The 22,974-nt window shown below is 40.9% G+C and overlaps 1 protein-coding gene across 6 annotated transcripts in view; it reads right to left on the reverse strand.

The window, feature by feature from the left end:
- The window catches only part of RGS6 (regulator of G protein signaling 6), a 304,375-nt gene that overhangs the window by 115,856 nt on the left and 165,545 nt on the right, over positions 1 to 22,974 (reverse strand). For all 6 annotated transcript variants that reach the window (XM_009689855.2, XM_009689852.2, XM_009689849.2 and 3 more), the window contains one exon: positions 1,278 to 1,377. In XM_009689855.2, the coding sequence (XP_009688150.1) occupies positions 1,278 to 1,377 (100 nt within the window). The remainder of the gene's footprint in view (positions 1 to 1,277; positions 1,378 to 22,974) is intronic.

Here is a 22,974-nt window from a genome sequence, read left to right on the forward strand (position 1 = left end):
CCACATTTCATTCTATATTCACGTCTCTTTTCCACAGCAAAGCCCTGACCCTGCAAACGCCTAGTTACACTGAGTCACCACCCTGAAATCAACTGCAGACCGAGCAGACTGTTGCTCAGTAAAAAGAGATTAACCACACTGAGCACTATTTAAGTAACAACATAATTCCAATTCCCATATTCCCTCCCTATTCCCCCAAGTCCTGCAGATAGGTATTCCCTACCTGTAGCTTAAGTCGGACATTTTTTCTCATACCATGATATCAAATCACACTCCCTCTTATCCCTCTGAATGAATCAATATAAACTCAAATTCTGCTCAATCCAGTCATTTTGAAAGTAAAGATATTTTCAAAGGGCTTCAGCTCAGATAAAAGGTGTACTGCAGGGAACCACCTTCACAAAGTTTTGACACCACCAGCTGTATTTGCCACTATCCTTGTTAAATAGAGATACTTTGCCATTATTTTACAACAATGTAACGTTTCTAAGAGCAAGAACATTCCCTTTGAACTGTCACTCTTCTTTCAGTTATTGGCCTGCTGCCTACACGCAACAATATAATAAGACTGTTGCATTTTCAGTGATCATTTGGATTTTATTGCAATGAAGATGCCACATTAACATCCACAGAGAGTGGATGTCTCCTTTACTCCTCAAGGAGAAAGAAGGGGAAGCTTCCCTAAACAGACCCATCAATACGTGTTCTTGGTCTGATTTGGGAAGAGACTGAAAAAAGCGTATTTTCTTTATAGAGCTGAACAAAGTCATGAATTATAAGTCACATGATTAGTTGGATATCACATACCACTCAACAGTCTAGTGGGGGATTAAGGCGAAACAGTAGTTCTATGCTGCTGCAAGCGAGTACCGTAGTGCTGGTCATATAACATATAACTTGTCATATAACAATGGCAAAGGTCTTTGATGCACTGGAAGACATTCTGTCTGGAAGTATAGATAGGAATGGCTTTGTACTCTGATAACCTGTTCCTGCACCATCTGGCATCACACTTCTGTACATACAATTTTAATAAGACGGAACAGCTGCACAATACATATTGCACATTCCTCTACCTACAAAGAAGCCTGACAAAAGTTTTTGGGTAAGAGAGAGAAAATAATTCTTCACTCCATAAGAAAAAGACGTGCAGAAAACAAGCAGAGTTGAGGAAATTTTTCTTTTCATTCTCTCTTTCTCACAGCTTTAGTAATGCATTTCCTTAGATGCAGCTAGTATCTGTTCATAGTCTCCTCAGTTCTAACCAAGGTCCTTACCTGTGACGACACTGGGGATTTTAGACAGAAAGCTCTTAACAGTTCGGATGGGAACTCCACCTGTTTTGTCATCTTGCATTCTTGTAATGATGTCTTCAATCTGTCAAGAGGAAGGAAAGACTTAGTGGTTTATGCAAAATGGTGACTATTTATATAACTTGAGTGCTTTGGAGCCCGGCAGATAGAACGGGGTTCACATGTACTGTGTGTATCACTGCATGAACATAGACCTAGAAGAATGGCTATCACCTCCCAAACTTAGACCATGAGACTGTATAGACCAGCTGGAAAGAATGGTGGCCTGACTGCACTGGCAATCCTATCATAATCATCTTTTTGGCTGATCACTGGAGACAGAGACAGAAACATGTTGCTAAGTTAGCGTGTGAATTAGGTTAGATTCTGTATTGCAACCAGCTTAAGGAGCTTTAAATATCAAGGAAGCTTACAGCAGGAAAACAAAGAAGATCCCTCTGTCAGAACGTGGAACGTCATGTGCAGCAGATAACTCAGTAGGAAGGTACTTTTTTCTATAAGAATATAAGAAGAGCCATATCGGTCAACCAAGGAGCCATCAGACCACAGGACCAATATCTCACAGTGACCACACCCATCAGAAGCAGTGACTATGCTCCAGCTTTGGTCAGTGTTTCCCCTTTTTGTTTTTGTTTTTGTTTTTTGGAACCATGACTTTCCTTTCCAGTCCAGTTTCCCACTTTCTCCTACATTCATTTGAATCCTTGATACTGTGACCTTGGGAGGGGTCTCATTTTCCAGAGGATCCCAGCAGGGACAGATGCCACTATCTGTGGCTTGAGAGGACAAACATAAGATGATTTTTTCCCCAGTTGAACACTGCAAACCGGGATGGTATGTGGCCACGGTCACCATACAAAGCAAACAACCAAAAGTAACATGCTCATAGAAGAAAAACTGTTTAGACTTCCATAACAAAGTTAACTTATACTTCACAGGCACATACATGATCAATCATACACGACCACCTTCAAAAGCTACGGCAATCAGAGAATCTGATTACTGGGGAAAGCTCTTCCCATTTGCTTTAAAACAGGAAAAGATTTTTGCTTCTTTTGGGGATATTTCTTGCTTTTATTTAAAGGCAGCAATAAGGAGAACAAAATGCTAACCACAAGCACAATGTAGACATCTGGCATCTTCAAGAACTCCCTTCTTTCAAGTTAAAAAGGTCTCAGAAGCCCAATAAAAATAAGACAGAAGCACAAGGCTCCTCTCCTGGTAGCTAAGGTGGTTGAAAGCAGAGTCCTCCCGGCCTTGTAGCAACAAGAGCTCCCATCTATTTGGAATAACGGTCTGGTAGCGGCAAGCCAGAGAGAAATCCCTTCCCAAGGGTCATTGTTCTGTGTTTTTCCTGAAACTTGTCTCTTCACAGATGATATGGAACGTAACCTCGGCAGGGAGACCCTCTCCATGAGAATGAGACGTGGTGGGAGCACAGCAGCTCTCTCACCTAAATGCAAGCACTCTGAGAGCTTAAATTTCAAAATAAGTTTAATTTCAGGTCTTCCTGTGTCAGTAAGAACATCCCTGCCAAATTCAGACACTGAATCTGATCATTGTGTTTGTAACCTCAGGCTATCACATTACCAAACTGTTCACACCTTGTTTATATATTATTTTTAAATTAACACATGCACTGAACAGACTCTCAGCAGAAACTAAGTCACAAAGATGAAAATAGCACCAGAGATTCAGTAGATTACTGGAAGGTCGGTTATCTGAAGTTAATTTGTAATGCAATAATGCTGCTTTTTTCCCAACCTAGACACTAGGGAAATCAATACAATCCTTTCCCCTTTATCTGAACTTTATGCAAAGTTACTTGTTGATCAAAATAATTTCTTCCAGTGTAAGAATAACCAGAGGAGTAAGTGCTCCTCAGACGTGACAATAAGCATTTCACAAGCGCTCCATGATCTTAAGAAAGGCTTGACAGCAGAGCAAATCTGAGAAGTGCTTTCAGAATTGCTTGTAACACGTACGAATATGCAAGGCCTCAGCGCTCCTTCTGAGCTCGCTGACACGAGGCTCCTTGTGCACGTGCCGGCCAAGAGGATGATGCACCATTTCAGTGTCCCAATTAAGGATGGACCGAGAGGGTCAGTCAGACTGAGAGCCGCTCAGATGGCAACCTGGCAATGAACAGGCCTCTCTCTGCCCAGTTGGTTACATGCCTTCTTCCTGATGCACTTGGAACTGGAATCAGAGATAGATTTTCTATGTATATTAGAAGAGTAAAATATTCTGGAACATGCTGGGGTCCCATCTTTCCAGCAGCACTTAGAGATTTTAAAAATGCAAGCATAATTTTGCTAAAAATGTTGCTTTTTTTGTGAAATAAAAAAATTCAGAATGAAAAATCTGAGCTAAAATAATTGCTTCCATGCAGAGGAGAAACTTCTTATTCTTTTGCTCACTGTAAACCAAAAAAAACCCAAACAATTTATATAATTATCACCTCAAGAAAAAACCAATTCCAAGCAAAATAAAACTTTTGTTATCTTAAAAGAAAAATGCATTGTTTTTTCCCAAACCATACTCATTCAAAACAATCAAGCTTGCACTGATGTTTTGGGTTTCAATTACACTTATAAAGCCCTATTGCAATTATAAACCAAATTGAACAAGACTGCTCTAGAGATCATTCCTTCCCAAAAGGCTCCAAACAGTTCTTCTTCCTCTTGTCTTCCAGCTGGACTACCGGCAGTTTTTGCTCTCCTTATTGCCCAGCACTGGACATTACGCCTCTCCTTCCCTTTCTGCTCAGATCTCCCACATCTCCTTCCTTTCCCTTCCTCTCACCTGATCCACAGACTACTATATCGTCTTCCTACAATACGCCAGCACTTGCAATCTGGTGCCTGAAAGCACACTGCTTTACAGGCTCTGATTGCAGGTAATCTGCCTATTCACAACACGCTTTCTTGTGCTCTCCAGCAAATGTCCAAGCTATTTATAGTTCAGCAATCTAAGCCAAGTTTCTATTCAACCTGTTACAAAGAAAGGATCTATATGCAACATTTTGACTTGTACCAGGCTTTGCATTTTGAGTCCACCTGAAGTTTGCAGAAATTATCGCTTCGCGTCCAAATTCCTGGTTAGGTGTAGAAATGCTTCATGAAGTAAGTGACACAGTGGTAAGAAAAAATAGTGACTGCTGCAGCTTCCAGTGTGGAGAAAAGCAGAAAGGGATCATCAAGTGTGAAGGTCACGTTTATTGAATCATTTTGTCTTAACTTTCAGGGTAGTTACCTAGTCACATCACTGCTAATGATCCTCCCTTCAGTTGCCACTTCACTGAAGTTCCCCTTATGTTTCTTTATCTGGCAGAGAGCAAATACAAGTCCTTGAATAGTTCCTTTCGTCAGGCAAAAATGCAGACATTAGTGCTCCTCGTGTTTCTCACTTCTAAATGAGTGATCTTCAGTGAACTAACTTCTGCCCAACACAAGTCAAGGTAAGAACAGGTAGTATTCATCTTCTCTTATGGGGGTCACTGCTATTTCAAGCTCGTCTCATTTTGCATCAGTAATGGGAATTGTTACTCCTCTATCTCAGTGGATCCTGGATCAATATCTCCCTGAGAAAGTCAGAGCAATTTATTTAACTGCTGTCACAGCTAGGTGCATACGGTAACGCGTTCAAAATATGAGACCTGCCTTTCCTAGTGAAGAGATGCTAACTAGCCCACTCCTCTGTCCAGAGTGATTTCATTTCACTTCACCTCAGTTTCACTGTATTTATAAAGGATTTTTGGTTTCAGGAGCACATTATCAGCAGGGATAGGATTCTACAATGGTAGGTGGAAGGAGTTTACCAATGTATTTTACGCACTAAATCCCAAACACGCCCTACATGTGTGGGAATTTACTGGTCTTCATTAGACCTTCTTTTCCACTGTCAGCACTTTCACTGGCCTCAGACAGGGAGGAGGACACCACCTTGAGTTTCTGTCCCAGCTGAGATGTCTGTCACTTGAGGATGGAAAGTTCCTTTTCTGAAGCAAGGGAAACCACAATATTATACTTGTTGATGTGTTATAACAAATAAATCATAATTATAACACAACAACAAATGTAATACGACTGTGGTTTCATCTATCTCAGAAAAAGCTTACCGAGGATGAAAAGCAGTTCCCCTGAACATTAGTGTAACAGGACACACAGAAACGATAAGCCATTTCTGTTTTTCTTGCTCATGTGTGAAACACATGAAGAAGAATCCCATGTTTTTGACAAACAGACCAGCTGAAGAAAAATGAAGCCAGAGCTATTTAAGAAATAATTATACTGGGGATTCCTGTGTGTTTTTTTTTTTTTTTAAAGATCCTTCAGGAGTTTCCAGAATGCGAGAATAGCTTCTATGTTGACAAACTTAGACCACTGATCATAACCAGGCAATTGTGGGGCAGTGCTGCACAACATTCCTAGCATTACCGTGATAAGGCGGGGAAACGATTCTTGACTTTGCAGTAACTTCCCTTTCTCCCAACACCAAATTAAAGCAGGCACCAGAAGGCAGTGTGCCAGCACGCACAATCTTGCTGAGCCATGGAAGCACCCTGCTCGGTGCTAAGATTGACCTTGCAGGTGACTAAGCAGAGGGAATGGCAAGTAAAGTATAAAAAAAGGAAAAGCCAATAGCTCCCCACCTCCAGAGACCCTACACCTGGATACCAGTAACAGGCTACCAGGGCTACCTTCCTGAGCATTTTTGCTACTACTGAGTGATTAGCACCTGCTGATGCCAGTGATCACCACAGTACAATTTTGCCAGCTCACTTTTGTAAGCTAATAATGGAAACAGTGCCATTTTTGTCACCTAGCCTGTGAGTCAGCTCTGCACGCTCCCTGGGAACTTGCAGGAAAGGATAGCTGCCCATTTCTGAATATTTCGGTGTACACCATGTTCCTGCCTGATTACCCGGACCAGGCACCCTACCGGTGGGAATTCCCATCACTAGCTAACCTGTGGCAGAACGCTCTGTGAGCATCACTCATCAGCATTAACATTAAGCTTACGGGGTTGGACAGACAGCTCTGTGCACCCATAAATACTGGTGGAGCTGGATGATATATGGAGGAAAGGATCAATCTCTTGTGAGCTGGCATGGTGATAACAGAATTATAAATACATTTGATCTTTTTTTTTTTCTTGACTGAAGTATAAATTTAGAATAAATAGGCAGCGTTTCTCACATTGCCAATCCCTACTTGTCCCACAAGCATCTCTGGCCATCTGACAATAGTAATGTTCCTCTGCCTTTCAAACCTGTTGACTCCTGCCATGCAGCCCCATGCACACACAGAAAAGAAAAGTTAATTTGACAAGGTTTCTGAAACCTACTTGTTTCATCAGTCTAGCCAATGTCACTTTCCTCAAAACACAGGAAGAGAAGGCTGAAAAAAAAGTGATGAAACACCTCTCTTCGGCACCCTCCAGGGAGACAGGACAACCTTGCCTTCAAGACACGGTGCTGGGAAGCAGCAGAGCAGCACCGCCAGAGAATTGCTTTGTGACCTTGAGCAAATAGCTTCATCTATCTTTGTCTAAGACTCCTTTCTGTATAATGGAGATAATGCTGAACCACAAAGGGGCAGTGAAACTTAATTCCGAAGATGTCAGCGAAAGACTCGGAGTTCCTTGGATAGTGAATGCTACATGACTGTGAAAGATGCAATCCCCACCTCTGGAAACCTTTCAAAACCCCGACAACTGGAACAAGAAAGAAAACATGGCGTGGCACTGACACGTCAGCCGGCAGGACCCTTTGGCTGCATCCCACATGACCAACTTCTGATAACTGCTGACGGCAGTGGTACTGACGGAACTTGTCCTGTTCCTTACAAAACAATTACCTCTGCTTCTTTCCAAATTTCAGGGCTTGCTTTCAGATAAAGGTAGTGTTCCATATTGCGCTTTCCCCACGCTTAAGTGTGTTTCAGGAAAGACAGAAAAGAACAACTGTGTTCTTCAGACATCTATCAGGAGGATGAAAAAAAGCCAATAACGTCACCTTGAGACTGGTACCATGATATAGAATTTGCATATAACTATTTTGATAGAATGAGAGGGTGCTGGGAAAGGAATATTTACAAATGCACTTGTCATTATTATTTGTATAGTGCTGCTAATATATCTGTAGCTTCACAGGGCATAATATTTACTCACCAAATCATCAAATGAAGGGAGAAGCATTACCACATCAATAGAACCGTCTTAAATGATGCTTAAGAAATATCTAAAAGAGATCAGCTGTTCTGTTTTTCCTCCTTTTTTTTTGGTGGGGATGCTTTTGTCTCTTTAGTATTTGGCAAAACAGGAAGAGTGGGATGGAAATAGGAAACCTGAGAGCTAGTCCCAATTCCACTCTGAACTTTCAGGTGACTCCAGCCAAGTCTCCTGCAATCTGCTCCTCTCTCTACTCATTCCTGTGAAATATTAGGCAACTGTTAATCTTTCTTACTCAGTTGCTGAGGTGCAACAAAGGAGTGTGGGGAATACCATGACAACAGCTATTTGATCAAACTACTTCTCTCATAATATAGCCTGCTACATAAGCTACATATTGCACCATCAGCTTGGTTCTGGGTTGCACTATGAAAGTCACAGAAAGTGGGAGCTGGAGCAATTTCCATCAGGTAGTGTATGCTCCATAAGGAAATACGATGTAACATTCAGGTGAATAAAACCAAAGCACAGCAGATGATTAACTCAGCAAACTGAAATTCTCTAATTGAGCTAAATTAATATAATTTTCTCTCCCTCCAACCCCCAAAATCAAGATTTTCACCCCATCAATATTAACAGTTCCATGCAAAAGTTATGGAAAACTCCATTTTCCATTAAAAAAATTTGACAGAAAACTCCTGATGAGCTCAAATTTTACATGACCTATAGTCCTCTGAAAGAGGGAAGGATTTTTTTTTGTCATGTTAGAAAGCTGTGTAAAAATACTACAGGTGGACTCTTGCTTACTGACTATGCAACTTATTTTAATTATGGTAGCAAGCTTTTGGTTCTCCTTCTGTTGCATTTTACAGTGTAATGCAAGTTTCCTGTGAAGACAGTGGTGCATTCTCTTTCCCCAAGCTTTCCACGGTTATAGTAGAGACGTCATATACCTGCAGCTAATCAGCTTGAAAGGTCTTGCACCATTACAGCACAGCTGCTCTGAACAGAATCCCTCTCAGTTTTTCTGCGGATGAAACAAAATACTTATTTTGCTATGGAAGCAGAAGTGTTAAGCTTTTTTTGACTGTAGGAAAGTATCATAAATATCCATGGAAGATGTCATGCTTTTAAATAAAGCACTGCAATGAAAGCCAAATGGCCGCAGAATTATCACTGAGGTGCGATGCAAGTCACATTTCAGCGAGAGAAAATTATACCATGGTTACTGCCACAGAGTCTGTACTGAATAAAGGGGGCTTTTGTGCAACTTGCGAACTATGTTCGCAACGCCATATGCCAACCTATGTGCACACACACATAAATATACAGAATTTTTTAGCCAGGAAAACTGTAATGTGCAACACTGCACTGTATTATTCCAGCTTGGACTTCAGTAGGAATATGTATATTTTGTTATTGTCATTGCTGATGCTATTTTTCTCCAGTTCATTTCTTTCTTATTATTTATGCTATTCTCCCTCCTCACACATACTTTTTTTTTTTTTTTTTTTTTTAGTATAAACTCAGAGAAAGAGGCTAGAATTAACAGTCCTCCCCCCAAGCAGGGTTCATCTCCAAACTGTTTCTCCGTGTACCTCAATCTGAACTGGAGGGAACACTGGGAAAAAACTCAGTCTCCCCGTCCCGTACAATAGTGCTGCTAAGGCAGCCTTATCTGGGCTGCTGGCATCTGTCAGCTAGTAACAGCATTAAGCCTCCCAGACCTTTTTACACAGGTCACCCAATGCTAACTACTTTTGACCACACCATCCTCAACTAGATTTGAATGGATAATCCTGAAAGGCTTTTGGACGACTTTCCGCAGGTGGAGGACTAAGAAGTGAAACAAAGCAACAGCATGGGCTGAAATACGAAAGAAAAAGAAGTGTGAAGTGGAAGGTGCGCTTATGTCAATATATTCACCATAGGGCCCTTATGTCAGTAACCCAAGGGGTTGTGGCAGGTGGGTGGTGGAGGCTGAGAGAGACGAGCGTGCGCGCTTTCTTTTGACGCTTTCCTTCGATGAGCTTTTAATAAAGTAATCTACGGCAGGGATCGACAGCAGCCTGCTGCGAAATGGTTAGACGCAGAAGTTGCCTTGGAAACGGTAGAGCTTTTCCCTTCTGTTGCATCATTGCACCCACTGCAAAACTATGTAGGTCTCCAGACTGCTCGCACGGGGATGAGTGAGAAACCGAGCGCAGCGATGCGCCCTGCAGATGCCGCACGGGCGCTGTCTTACAGGGAGTAAAACCCCGCGTGCGACACGAAGGAGCTCCCCGGCCAGGCGCGTGGCCCCTTCCCACCCTCACCGCCCGCGAGGCCAAGAGCCGGCGTGAAGCCCGTTAATCTGGCACTTAGGAGCGTGAGAAGCAAAGCCGCGACCCTGGGAAGCAGCTCTGTGCCGTTCTGCCATCTAAAATAGCGCTGCCCAAACTGCTTCAGCTGGCAAACCTCGGCAGTCTTAGACAGTAGAGCAGTTTCGGCTCACCAGGTTTGTTTTTGCGGGTTTACCTCCCACACCTGGCGTTTCCCTTCGAGTTCTGGCCATGAACTAATCTTTATGGTGCAAACAGAAATTATGCTGAAACCTGGTTTTATGCGGGAACTATTGAGAAAGCTCCAGGAATCTTAAACCTCCAGCAACAGTGGGCTGAATCTCAAATTTGTAACATGACTCGGGGTCAGGTTTTCACTCTTTTTTAGAAGACGTAAGACTCAGTTTTAGCGTTACACCAGATTACGTGACATAATGAATGGATAAGTGACCACAGTAGCCAAACAGCTAGAATCCAGGATTCATTGTCAAGACTCACTTTGGATCAAAGCAACCACCTCCGTCCCTACCTCAGTTAACCAGCAACAGCAAACGAGCTGCAGTAACGAACTCTGCGGAACTCAAGATGAGACTGTTAAGAGAATAAACCCGATAAATTTTCACCCAGCAAGAGTACTCACTTCCACTCAGTCCCAGACTGCAGATAATATTGCATTAGGCCTTCTACTGCCACCGCCTCTCTGGTACTATTCCAGTCACTGCTGTCTCACACGTGTGCATTCATTTTTTAAATCTTAGCTTGTAGTGGCCTGTGCATGTGCTGGGGCGAGAGTGCGGCGTCTCTCTCTCCCATGATGTTGAGCTGTAGTTCGATAAACACAGTACAGGTAGAGGGAGTTCACTTTCCTCTGGAGCACCAAATATAAGGCATTTTGGGACAGAAACATGCTGGACTTTGGTGGGTCACGGATCTGCTCTGGTAGAGGAATTTGTAATTCGCAAATCTTGAGAAAAACAAAGAGCCCATTATGAGCTGCACCCAAAGCATTTTAAACCAAAACCACAAACCCAAACAGACTTCTTCTCACATCCTTCCAAAGCTAAGAGGTCAAGCAATGCTCTAAAGGCCTCTGCCCACTATCTTTCTCCAGGGCTGGAAACACAACTGCCACTTTTCCCTTTGCCTGCCTGAACGAGAGGCTGGCAGGAAAAGGGATTTCCAGCCATCTCCTTTACAGCTCCAGTATCATGTGAAAATGAGCCTCATGGAATGAGTTAGAATTTCCACGTCTGGCAGAAAAGAAATGATTTTAAACAATAACGAGCAGGTGTAAAAATGCAAGTTGTTCCTCATGAGTCACTGCTTTCCGCCTTGCTAGAAAATGCGGCAATTGCTAATGAGTTTACACAAAGTAAATAAATTTAAAATACTTCAATTAATTTTTTTGTAAACAAACATACAAGTAAAGAAATAATAACTACTAGGCAGAGAAGAAGTGCGGACAGAGTTAGTGGATGCCTGATCAGCCTTTTGTCATTCCTACTGTTGTGTTTAAAAACCTCAGTAAATATAAACAGGAAATTTCACTGTATAACCTCCACCTGAAAACTGCATCATTCTCCAGTTATCACTTTTTTAAAGAGACACAGATTTTCTAACCTACTGATAGATCTTTAGGAGACAGCAAACCCCGCAGTCAGGTAACGAAGTTTGCTGTATTCAGGAGACATTTCGGAACACAGAGAGAGAAAACTGAGAGGAAGGAGCTCTCATTTAAAAGTGACTGTTTGCTGCTTTTAAATCTGTAAGGCCTATACTTGCACTTTGAGTTAGGCTCCATGCCTGAGAGGAGACTTGGGTCCATACTTTCATACTAGGACTGATCTGTGGCGAAATCAAGGGCACTATGAAGACAGGACTTTTTACATGGCAGATTTCTTGTTTGATCGGAGCTTCAACAAAGCATTAGGAAATGCAGGCAAATTTCCTGAAATGGTATCATAAGAACGTGAAAACATTATGATTAAATCAGAAATGCAGTATACAATCATTTTCTATTTATTTGGAAAATAGTTCATAAAACATTTCCAGTACGAAACGCAAAATTTGGTTTTGTTGTTTCTTACAGGATTGACTTGTCGAAGACACACTTCCCCAATAAAACTGATGTAGGAAACTATCCACAATATCCCCTCTTTCTCTTTTGGTGGTTGCTGGACTCTTGTGGCTTAACTAAAATATATTATGCAGAAATACATATACATGTGTATATATATAAACCAAATGTTTCTCTTCAAAACAAAAAACATGGGGTTTAGGGAATTGGTTTTTTCCTGCATTTTTTTTTCTTTCCAAGCATTTCTCAGTGTATGTAATACTGTGGCACAGAATACAGTGCGACAGGTCATTTCATGCATCATTTAACTCTTTGCCTTGCAAAATGCTGTTCCACAATAAAAATTAGATTCCTTCCCCTCCCCAAATGCTGTGAAGTAGATGCAAAGCAAAGCAGTTCATAAATTACAGAAAAAAGAGGCCACACTATATACCACTGTCAAGAGGTCATATTTTCAGTCTCCCTCCGTCTCCACTGTGTCACGTGACAGTGTCTCCTTATAATTTTTATGCACAAAACTAGACGATAACTTCTCCCCCCCCCCAAAAAAAAAACACCATAAAGGCAGATGCACACACAGAAAAACAAATCTGACACTCAGTAAAAGGTAATCACTGCAAAAAGAAATGTTGTTTCCATTTGAATTTCAGAGCAGAGGGAAGAAAGAAGCTTTGTGAAGATTTCAGTTTGTTGGAGAGTGTGAAAGAATGTAGATTTGGATATCTCTTCTCCATGTATCTGTTATCTTTTTTTCCAAATTGCTTTTTTAGTACATTGAAAAAAAGATATCAAAAAGACAATTTTATGTTCACAAAAATACACAAGATTAACAGTCCTGTAAAAGGAAGGCCTTAGTTTAGCCCCTGAAGAGGTTCAGCCAATGTATTTAGCTCTCAAAACCCTTCTGCACTAGCCGTGGGAGAGAGCTCCGGGCAGAAGGCTGGGGCAGGGCTGGCCTGTAGGCAACCTTTTGAAACTCAGCCCACATCTTTAGAAGAGAAAAGCTAACAGAACAATTACTAAATGCTTAGTACTGACCATAAAAAAATAGTAACTTGGCAATCTTTTGGCTGTTTTAGAACATCTGTAGTTTCACTCCAATAGTTTCTTATACAGCTAGCGTACATGCAAAGCTAGTCTAGAAAACTAGACTAAAACCAAAACATCATATCTAAACACTCTGCAAAGTACAGATGTCATTTTTACAGTAAGGTAGTAAGGTTGGACATTTGACAAAGATTTAAAAAAATGTTTTAAAAACGCTCTGTTTCATTCTCCTTTATTGTTACGTAATTGGAGATACTGATACGCTAGGGAGCATTAGTAGAAATGAAGAGCCATAACTATGGAAGTATTAAGAGAGAAGCTTTAAAATAAATCTGAGCATTAGCAAAACCGTATCAGACAGTGTCTGACCAACATTATCTTAATTTAGGAATTAATTCATTAAAGTATGGTAAGTTACATCGTAGGCCAGCTCATGAAGCTCTGGGCTTCTATACTGCCTGAACTGAGCCACTCAGTTGCTCTGGCCCTTGGCTTTGACAGCAGCTATAGCTAGAATGAAACCCCCTCCCCAGCCCCCCAAACTGCATAGATCACTACATGGAAGACACAAGAATTAAAAATGCAGATATGATTCTCATGACATGATCATCTTTATTGGATTCACTAACATTTTAATGTGCTGCAACTATCATTTATTATTTTACAAGTGATTGGTGCTTTCCCTTCAGCAAAAAATGTTCCAGGCAAAGCAGTAGTTACAAGCTCTGCCACCACTCAGTTACAGTCCTCACCATGGGTAAAGTTATTTACTTCACCACTGATTTTATGATTTATTCAGTGGTTCTACTACCGTCAGCTCAGCCCTTTGGTAGCAATTATACTGTCGAGTTGCTAAGAGGAATACTTAAACAAAACAATTTATAAAACCTCTTTGGAAAAAGGATAATTTTCAGTGTTCACGTAGAAAACGTGGTAGATTCTCTTCCCCAACACAATTATCTTTCTGTTGTTTTTAACGAATCAAAGAGCACATCACTTCAGGTAAACCTGTGGCAGCCACAGAAGACGACGTCACGCCTGCTTTTGCTTCAGATCTCAGGATCAAACTGCTATTTGAATCAGACACTAACTTTTTTCCCTTTTTTCTTAGAAAGGAAGTATAAACCAAACACCAAGGTATTCTATCATCTGTTTTGTATCTAAATAGCTGTTCCAGAAGAAAAACACATTATTGACTTAGAGGAAGAGAAAAAATAGGGAGGGTCTCTTTTCCAGAAGCATTACTTGTAATACTGGCATTAAATGCCTCTAATCCCTCACTCAGGCAGGGTCTGCTATCCTTTTAACCCTATATATTATAATATACCGATAAACCTGTCTAGAAAGAGTGAGAGGTACCACAGCTTTCCAGAACTCGTATGCGTACTTTAGTCAAACAGAAACGTTTTATAGCTTCCAAGAATCTTGCCAGAAATACCAATTCTAAAGACTTCTAGATCTTGGCACCTAACTGATTTTTACCCAGAGAAAAGGAGTTGGTCTATAGAATAAAAGTCAGAATCTGTCTCTAAAGAGAAAGGTATCTTTTACTTTTGGCAACTTACTGCTGTTATCTTTACCCCATTTCACACCCTAACACATCTCTCTATAGAGGCATACACGAGAGACAACTGAAGACACCTCCAGCAGCAACGGATCACCCAGCAACACGAGGCGCATTCTTCAGCCTCTGCCACCAGTAGACAACATAAAAGACTATATCTCAGCTCTGCAATGCTTACTTGCTGTTTTATTCCGAGAGAAAGAATAGAATGGAATAAAAAGAACAGATTCTGCGCTTCCTGTGGCTACAACAGGATGGCTGTTTTGACATGTGAATATACTAAACGAGAACAAGCTACCTCCAAAGCACAAAATACCCCCGTTATAAGTTTTTATATCACTGTCATATGGTGATATATATATATTCTTTTAAATGCAAAAAACATTAGCTCCAAAACATGAATAAGAATTATTAATTATTAAATAAATATTAGTAATTTTTAAAAAAATCTTTTTGCATGACAGAGGTAATTTTTTCTGTGGATTTCCTGTTCAATTAACTATAACCATAAACTTATTACATCTTATTAAATGCAAACAACTGGTTGTACATGGTCTTCACTTCCATTATACCTTACCTAGCATAGCAATGATTTCCACTCTATTATATTTTTGCTTGTAGAATATTGTTTGATGTATATTCATATGTTTATACACACACATATAAAAAGGATTTAAATGCCCTTACCTGTTACTTGTATGAGTCTACAGGAATAGTTAGTTAAAACATCTATGCCACTACATTTTTTATTACTCGATGCTGAAAGAAGGAATTGTGAAGTACACGATTATGTTGGAAGAGTGGGTTTTTCAACTGTCAAGTGTCAGATATGAGACTGACAGGGATGTTTGATAATAGGCCTTACCTAATGTACTAAAACCTACTAACACACCAAATAACACACACAAATGACACGAGTTTTAAACACAGATGTTCTGGTAACTATATACACATATCACAAACCACGTTAAAAGGATTTACCATATTCTTCCCAAGATGAAACTGAAGAAGCTCTACACACAGATGGGGGATACATGTTATGGTGTTAGAAGTACACTGGGATCACTGTTTTATGATGTTTTAAATTGTTTTCCAATTCCAACTTTTTATAAAGATACTTATGATCTTCAAAAATACAGTTTTGGCTTTATGATACAAAGGAGTTACATATTAGCAGCCCTAACATATCTCTGTGTTGTCACATCCTATTAGTGCTCAAGTTTGACATCAATACTTAATGGCGAATTATCATCAAAAAATTGTAAGGGGTTTTCACTTTGTAATAAATCATCTTCTACCAGATATTATAAGTCATTACTAAAGTCATTGAAGTATTGAAATATTCACTACTGAGGCAGATTAAAAATTCTCTGGTTCCACTATTTTCTTGTTCTAAGAAGCTACCTTCTGTTTCTTTTGTGTCCTGCCACAAAGTAATATAACCACCTTTAAAATAGAATTAAACGGGATCCAAATACATATTTCGGCAACTCATATTTCAGTGAACTAATTTCTGGAGGCAAATAAGCGTGTAGCATGCAATATGTGGTTCACGCATTGCTGTTTTGTCATATATTGCTTTCCTCCCATTGATAAGCTGCACAACACTGGTAATTAAAGGTAGCCTCAAATTTGGTGAAGCCTGGGCATTGTCAGCAACGCTTGTATTGGATAATTTAGATAAAGGGAGGGAAAAAAGACAGCACAGTATCACATTAATCTGTTTAATAGTCCTCAAGTTCTTTTACACAGAAATATCCTTCTCGCTCACATTTAAGAGAGGAAAAAAAAAAAAAACCAAGCTATAGGCCAATCTATAAACGGACAGAAACAAAGTACAAGAGCCAGTTGCTAAGAATCAACTTTGCACAAAGCAAAAACAAAACAAAACAAAACAAAGCTGTATGATTCTGCAGCAGCAGGGTTTTACCCACGTAGGAAGCAGGAATTGACTGCAGCCTCTCGCCCCGCGGCCTTTCCTTCCCCAGCTGTCCCCTCTGCTCCCTCCACTCCAGCTGCCGGTTCCCGGCCTCCAAGTCCTCACTCCTTTGCTCTCTCCTCTCTGAGGTCTTCACCGTGTGAGTGCTATGTGCACTGAAACACGGTGCCCCATTTAAGTCATACTGTCTTCATCTTTCTGCACATCAGAATCAGGCAAGTGGCTTAACAGTATGTGATATAAAACCTTTCCCAGAGAAGAAGTAGAGTGAGGTAACCATAAGCCCTTTCAGATCAAAGCCCAAACATGGTAACTTACATCAGTCCCCAAATTCATCCACAATTCATGGTTGCTTCTTCCTAGATTACTAATACTCAGGTTGAAGATGTGATTTACTGGTAAATGGCAGATGACATGTTCCTGCAGAACCAGAGGTGTAGGCACTTCACCATGAGTTACAAGGCAAGAGCACAGGCTCAGGCAGCCTGGGTCCAAGACCTCGTAGCTGAGATAAAGAAACGGTTAGGCTCTGAGCCCCGAGCTTGCTGTTGTACAAAGGCTGACCATTTATGTTCGGGGAGCTTAAAACGGTATTAGTCTTTGCACAGAACTACTATTATCCCTACTCTGCATTAGCAGAGTAGATTGGCACAGATAAATCATCAAGTTATAAACTTCTCTGAGGGTTGGTCCCCGACGCTACTTGAACTTCATAAATAGACATTTGATGTTAACTTACACTAATGATAAACCTCTTTAGTGTTTTTTTTTAACCTACTTGCAGAGATCAAATGAAGAGGCTTAAGCTAAAATCTAGATGTGATAAACATTTTTCACTGTGACGAGGTGCTGAGTCTGTAAATGTATTTATATTTGTCAGATAGTTTGGATAAGAAGCTTTGCAGCACACCAGTTATTCAGTAACTCTTTTCTTCTCCCCCTTGCTTTCTACAATCTAAGAGTGGTTACCTCTGCAATATGGTATGCTTCATGCTCTCTGATGCAACATCACTTTTTCTATAGGACACCAAAACATCAAATGTGAATCCTTCTATTAATGTATGAATACTGCAACTTGCATGAAGCTATAAGTATTCATCTGAAGCAAAACTCTTCTCTAAACACAGATGCAGATAACTCATCTGCGTGAGCATGCTTAGCTAACAAAAACCAGTATGAACATGTGTTCATGCACACACAGAGAATCAAACTAGACAACAACTTGTAATATGGATGAATGTGTGAGAATGAAAATTTTTAAAAGCTTAGCTGTCTCTGAATGCTGTGTCTATCCACATACCTATTTCCACAAACATAATTAGATGTAAAGGGCATACAGTGAGCTGCTTCTTCCCCTCCTCAGCATGTTTTATCTACAGCGTTCCTTTAAAAGTCATGTTTTACGCCCTGTGAAAATGTGACTAAATCAGAAGTCTAAGAAACCTCTAAACGAAGCATCACTGATAGATTTTTCTCCTATCTGACTTCCTTGAATTTGTAGTTGTACTTAACTAAATGAGATTATTTTCCTGGGTAAAGTGAGAGGGATTTGGTACTTACTGGCGATAACTTCAACTAAATACAACATCCATGCGAAAACCAACAGAAGTTACACACTTAACCACTATCTACATATATCTTATTATGCCAGTTGTCTGAAGTGCAAAGGCAGGAGATAAAACTGTGTAAACTTGTTACTTTAACTGGGAGGGCAACACCTTTTACCTGCAGTCAACCCAGCTAGATACAGCTCTGCATTTCTTACCCAGCAGACCAGGAAGATACTAAAAAGAAAAAAAAAGAGGAGGTTTTTTTTTCACCCCTACTGACTCACTGGATAGAGAAGAAAAAAATCCTCTGTAATTCCTTCCTCAGTTTCTGTACTAGTATCAAGTGGTCCCTATTAGTGCTAGGACGTATGCATGAAAAGAAACAAGACCTGACGGGCTGGAGATCAGCAGCCCAGCTCCACGCTGATCCCTGCACCTGCTTCTGCACAGCGGTGCACAAGGGCTGGGCAGGAACCAGGGGGCAGGGGATGGTGGAAGGCCATCAATTATAAATGCGCAAGCAGCCAGAGGGGAAAAAAAAGGGAACGGCATGCTGCATGGGGATTTCAAAGCTGGCGTTCTTGAGAGCATTCAAGGTTAATCTCAGTAACTGCAGCCACCCTGTATTTATTGGTGTCTTCCAGTGTGTATACAAGCCGCTGGAGGGGGCTTACTGAAAGCTGCGCCACGGACCTCAGTAGTTCTTCAACACAGTTGCAGAAAGATGGAACAGTGTCTACCAGAAATTCAACATCATTTACCATGTTTCAGGACTCAAAGTCAGCCGCAGGGAGAGCTGAACACATTCTTGCAGGTAACGTGGTTATCACAATTTGGCTGCTGAAACAGGTTAGTACCAGGTTTGCAGAACAAGCAGATGTTTCCAAACTAAAACTTCAATCACACTTGTACTCAAAAGTCAAAGAATCAGCCAGTCTCTCTCTTCTCTGTCAGTCACAATCCTTATTCAGATAAGAGCTTCACCACCAGCTTCCACATAGCATTTGTCTGGCCATTTCGGTGGCCACTCTGCATCCTGATTCTTTGCTCGCTGGGGTTAGTGACAGCCCTTTCTTTGATTTTCCTGGGACTAAGAACTAACACATTTCACACCTGAGCACAGAAACAGAGTTTTATAGTACACAATCACAGTATCATCAGTCTCTGAAGTCCAAATTATTCTAAGGGGTTTCATGCTTGTTTTTCTGGTATTTTTATTTGCTGTCATTTGGCCTGTTCAATGAAAATTTGGCAATGAAGTTTTTCTGCATAAAACCCCAGCAGCATATTTTAAGAGATGATTCCTCTATACAGTTTTCAACTTCTCATTCTTCTGTTACTTCAAAAAAAATCTTAACTAGATTGATGGCAGCCTCAAATTTTCCACATATTTTACATTCACAGCTGCAAAAAAATATTTTTTGATCATTTTTGTTGAGGAATTTCGGCTAAAGATTGTTTGTGAACATTTCTATTACAATGTGAACATTCATACCACTGAAGTAGCATGTAGGGAGTTTGCTAGTTCCTTCTAGCTCTGCCCCAACAGAGCCTATCATACTTTGATCTGATGTGTGTAACAAAAACTGCATAACATTTCCATATAGCTGACCCTGTTTGAGTGGGGCAGTAGGACTTGACTACAGAGGTCGCTTCCAAACGCAACCATTTTGTGATTCTTCTTGACAACACAGCAACCAACTAGAAAGTAAAGATTTAGAGCATGTTGAGTACTGCTCAGCTGCATGTAACAGTTTAAAGGGTCTTTGACAAATAGGAGGCAGGAACACATTCATGCAAAAAGCCAGACTAGATTGGTTGCCACTGCTGATAGCTACAGTTCGGCTGATGAAAGTCTTTGAATCATTAACTAACGCTACATATGCTGCATATGAAAACACAGAAATGGAATTATCCATAATTAGTAACAACTCAAATTGCTTTTGGCTTTTTGTTTACTACAGCTTTCGTCAGTTCTCGTGAGTTATTTAAACCTATGTTAATGACTTTTCACTCGCTTAGAAAATGCTATGTGTAACCTGGTGCATTTGCTTCATCTGAATGATGCTAAAGGCAAATCTTGGCATGCTCTAGTTGCTGAGCTCAAAACAAATGAGTCTTTTAGTGATGTGCGTATGGAAGCTCATTGCTATATAGCTCTGTCCAAAACTTAAGTGGCAATATTAAAAAATGAAAATCCCAGAACAAAAAAATCTGTCTTTTCAGACTGAGCCCTCTGTTTTTCCTCTAGGAACTCTAAATTAAACTAGCATAAAATATTGCTCTCTCCCCTCATTTGAGGTTACAGCAAGACACCCGCATCTGGCTGCAGATAGATGTATGCACAGATGAGCACACTGCCTCAGGAAGGGGGAGGATGCTGAAAGAGCCTCTGTGCTTCAGAAAAATCTGGACCAATATTTTACAAGCCTGCACTTAGGCTCTGATATCCGTATTCCTACCCTTCTTGTTGTTATCGCTGCTTTGTTTGTTAATTCTTTAACAGAATTCCCTTCTGCACAGAGCAAAATGAGAACTCCCTCTATTTCCTGCAGTTTATTCAGTCAACCAGCCACACTGGCTGAGGTCAAGCAGGGATGGAGCCACAGCTCCACTGTCAGCACCCTCTCCCCATGGCCTCCTTTGCCTTCTGAGGCAGAGCAAAGCGGCTGCCTGAGCAACATCCAGACCTGAGATGCTGTGTGACGTGCAGGGATCCATCTTTTGCTCTGTTTTTCTTCACAAGGTCAGGTCCCAGTCTGATCTTGTAAGCTAGGAGCAGCCCTTCTAAAGGTATTTTTTGTTTGTTTGTTTGTTTATTTGTTCATTTTTTGAAGATAGGGATCTCAAAAAATTCTAAAAAAAAAAAAATGTGATTTATGAATTTGAAGATAGAATATTAACTGTTCCTAAATTTCTTTCTTCTTCTTGTTGTTTTTCTTAAAAAAAAAAAAAGAAAAACATCTGTCTGGACAATTTTCAAAATAACTTTGATTCACAAGTTACCGGATGCTGTTTTGTACAAACATCTGCTGCCTGTGTTGCACTAAATTGCACTTATGAAAAGGGTCTATCATCACTTGAAGGCATAAGCTATAAATACAAAGGCAACTGCTATTAGCATTATCCCCAGGAGTCCAAAACTTAGTTCACCAATATTTTAAATTGCAATTGACACCTAACCTTGGATTTGTGTTCTTAATTAATCAAATGCAAAATGAGTCTAAAATTGTACTCTAGGAGAGGAGAGTTGCCATATAAACCTGTTGCCAGCTGGAAAAGAAACTGCCAATGACTTTTTCACAACTAGTCAATCAATCACAGAAAAGCAAACCCCAAGAAAATGCAAAGCTGCACTGACTAAGACACAAACCAAGGATGCAGGCCAGGGAATTTAACCAATTATTTGCTTCAAGTCACAGATGGCAATCAGAGATGAAGAAAGGAATTGCTTGTTAATCCTCCCTTGGATTTTAAAGGCACTTCACATAACTGAAAATACAATGAAGTTAACGCCCAAACATCACTAAAGTGAATAGTACAAAAAAGAAAGAAGAAATAGAACTCAGTACCAGAAAATTAGGCAAGTCAAATTATCTTCATGCTTAAGGACGCTGAAGAAAGTTAAAACATTCATGTAGTCAAAGCCATACTAAAGCCATTTAGAAAGCATCAGATGTGTCCTGGCAATGCACAGTAATATCGCAATTCTGATTTAACAAAACAAAAACATCCCACGTTCAGATATGCAAGCAAAGAGATGATCATCACATACTACTATCCCATTCTAGTCTTGAAACAAGACCCATTAGGTAAAAAAAGCAGCCTCGAGTCCCTTGTGGATATTTCGCAGCAATTCATTATAGCTCAGGGCTGCAGTGGCTCCTGTTGAGCCTGCTCAAGGCTGCTTGTGCCTGCACCGGTGCAGCCCCACGGGGTCACACCATCTGCTCTCCCATGGCCCAACCTGCCTCCAGCTCTCGCTGCTGGGAGCAGGACCGGCCACCACCGTTCCAGCGCCTTCCTTTGTCTGGTGGCGCGTCCAGGGAGCACTTCCATCCTCCTTGGGTTAGCGAAAGGACACAAAGATGTTGCTAAGGTGATGGTAAGGTGGCCGCCCATTCTGACCCAATGCAGCCCGGGAAGCCAGCAAATGGGTCATGACTCCTCTCTACTCCTCTCCCCTGTTCAAATCAGGTGAACCAGGTGTGTGGGGTAACACAGAAGACTCCAAAGACTCATGCTGCTGGTATGTGGAACAGCTAATGAAAAAGGATGCTGCTTCATGCATGGAAACACAAAGGAAAATGGTTCTTATCTAGTCAAGCAAAGTATCTTTAATTAGAAACAGACCTTCATTAGTGTCTTTAAAAGAAGAATTCAATTTGCACCTAACTTGAAGGCTTTTTACACTTCTTAATTAGTAGCAACTATCCTAGCTAATGAAACCTAAATACCTCCTTCACATGCTCTTGCTTGGGAGGTCATGAGGTGCAGCTGCCAAGGAAGTATAACAAGGCTTTCACCAGAGTACTTTTGAGACAGAAATAGAGAGGAAACCTAGAGTTTGCAAAAGGGCTAATGGTACAACTGTGGCAGTTTCTAGCAGGATGCTGAACTGACCTCTCTGCCCAGCTCTTCTCTTTGGAGGTCTGAGCTCTCCAAAGCTCCTTTGACAGACTCCTCCAAGAAAGGAAGAAATGGGATTTCTTCTGTGGGAAATATCCTGGCTGACAGAGGAAGGTGGCAGGTTGCCCTAAGCAGAATATCAAGCTGCATGAATGGGAAGCTGCCCTCTTCCCTTGCCCTGTCTCCATCCTCCCATTAATTGGGTAGCCACGAGATACTTCCAAGCTCCTGCTCTTTACTGAGCACAGGGGAATATTCACAGATAGCATGAGGCTGCTGCTACAGTCACTGTGGCCTCGCACTTGAAAAGTCACACTCATTTCTAGTAGTTGTAACTCCCTTTAGAAATGCCAGCGGGCA

The sequence above is a fragment of the Struthio camelus genome, chromosome 5 (assembly GCF_040807025.1).
Source record: "Struthio camelus isolate bStrCam1 chromosome 5, bStrCam1.hap1, whole genome shotgun sequence".
Classification (NCBI taxonomy): Eukaryota; Metazoa; Chordata; class Aves; order Struthioniformes; family Struthionidae; genus Struthio; species Struthio camelus.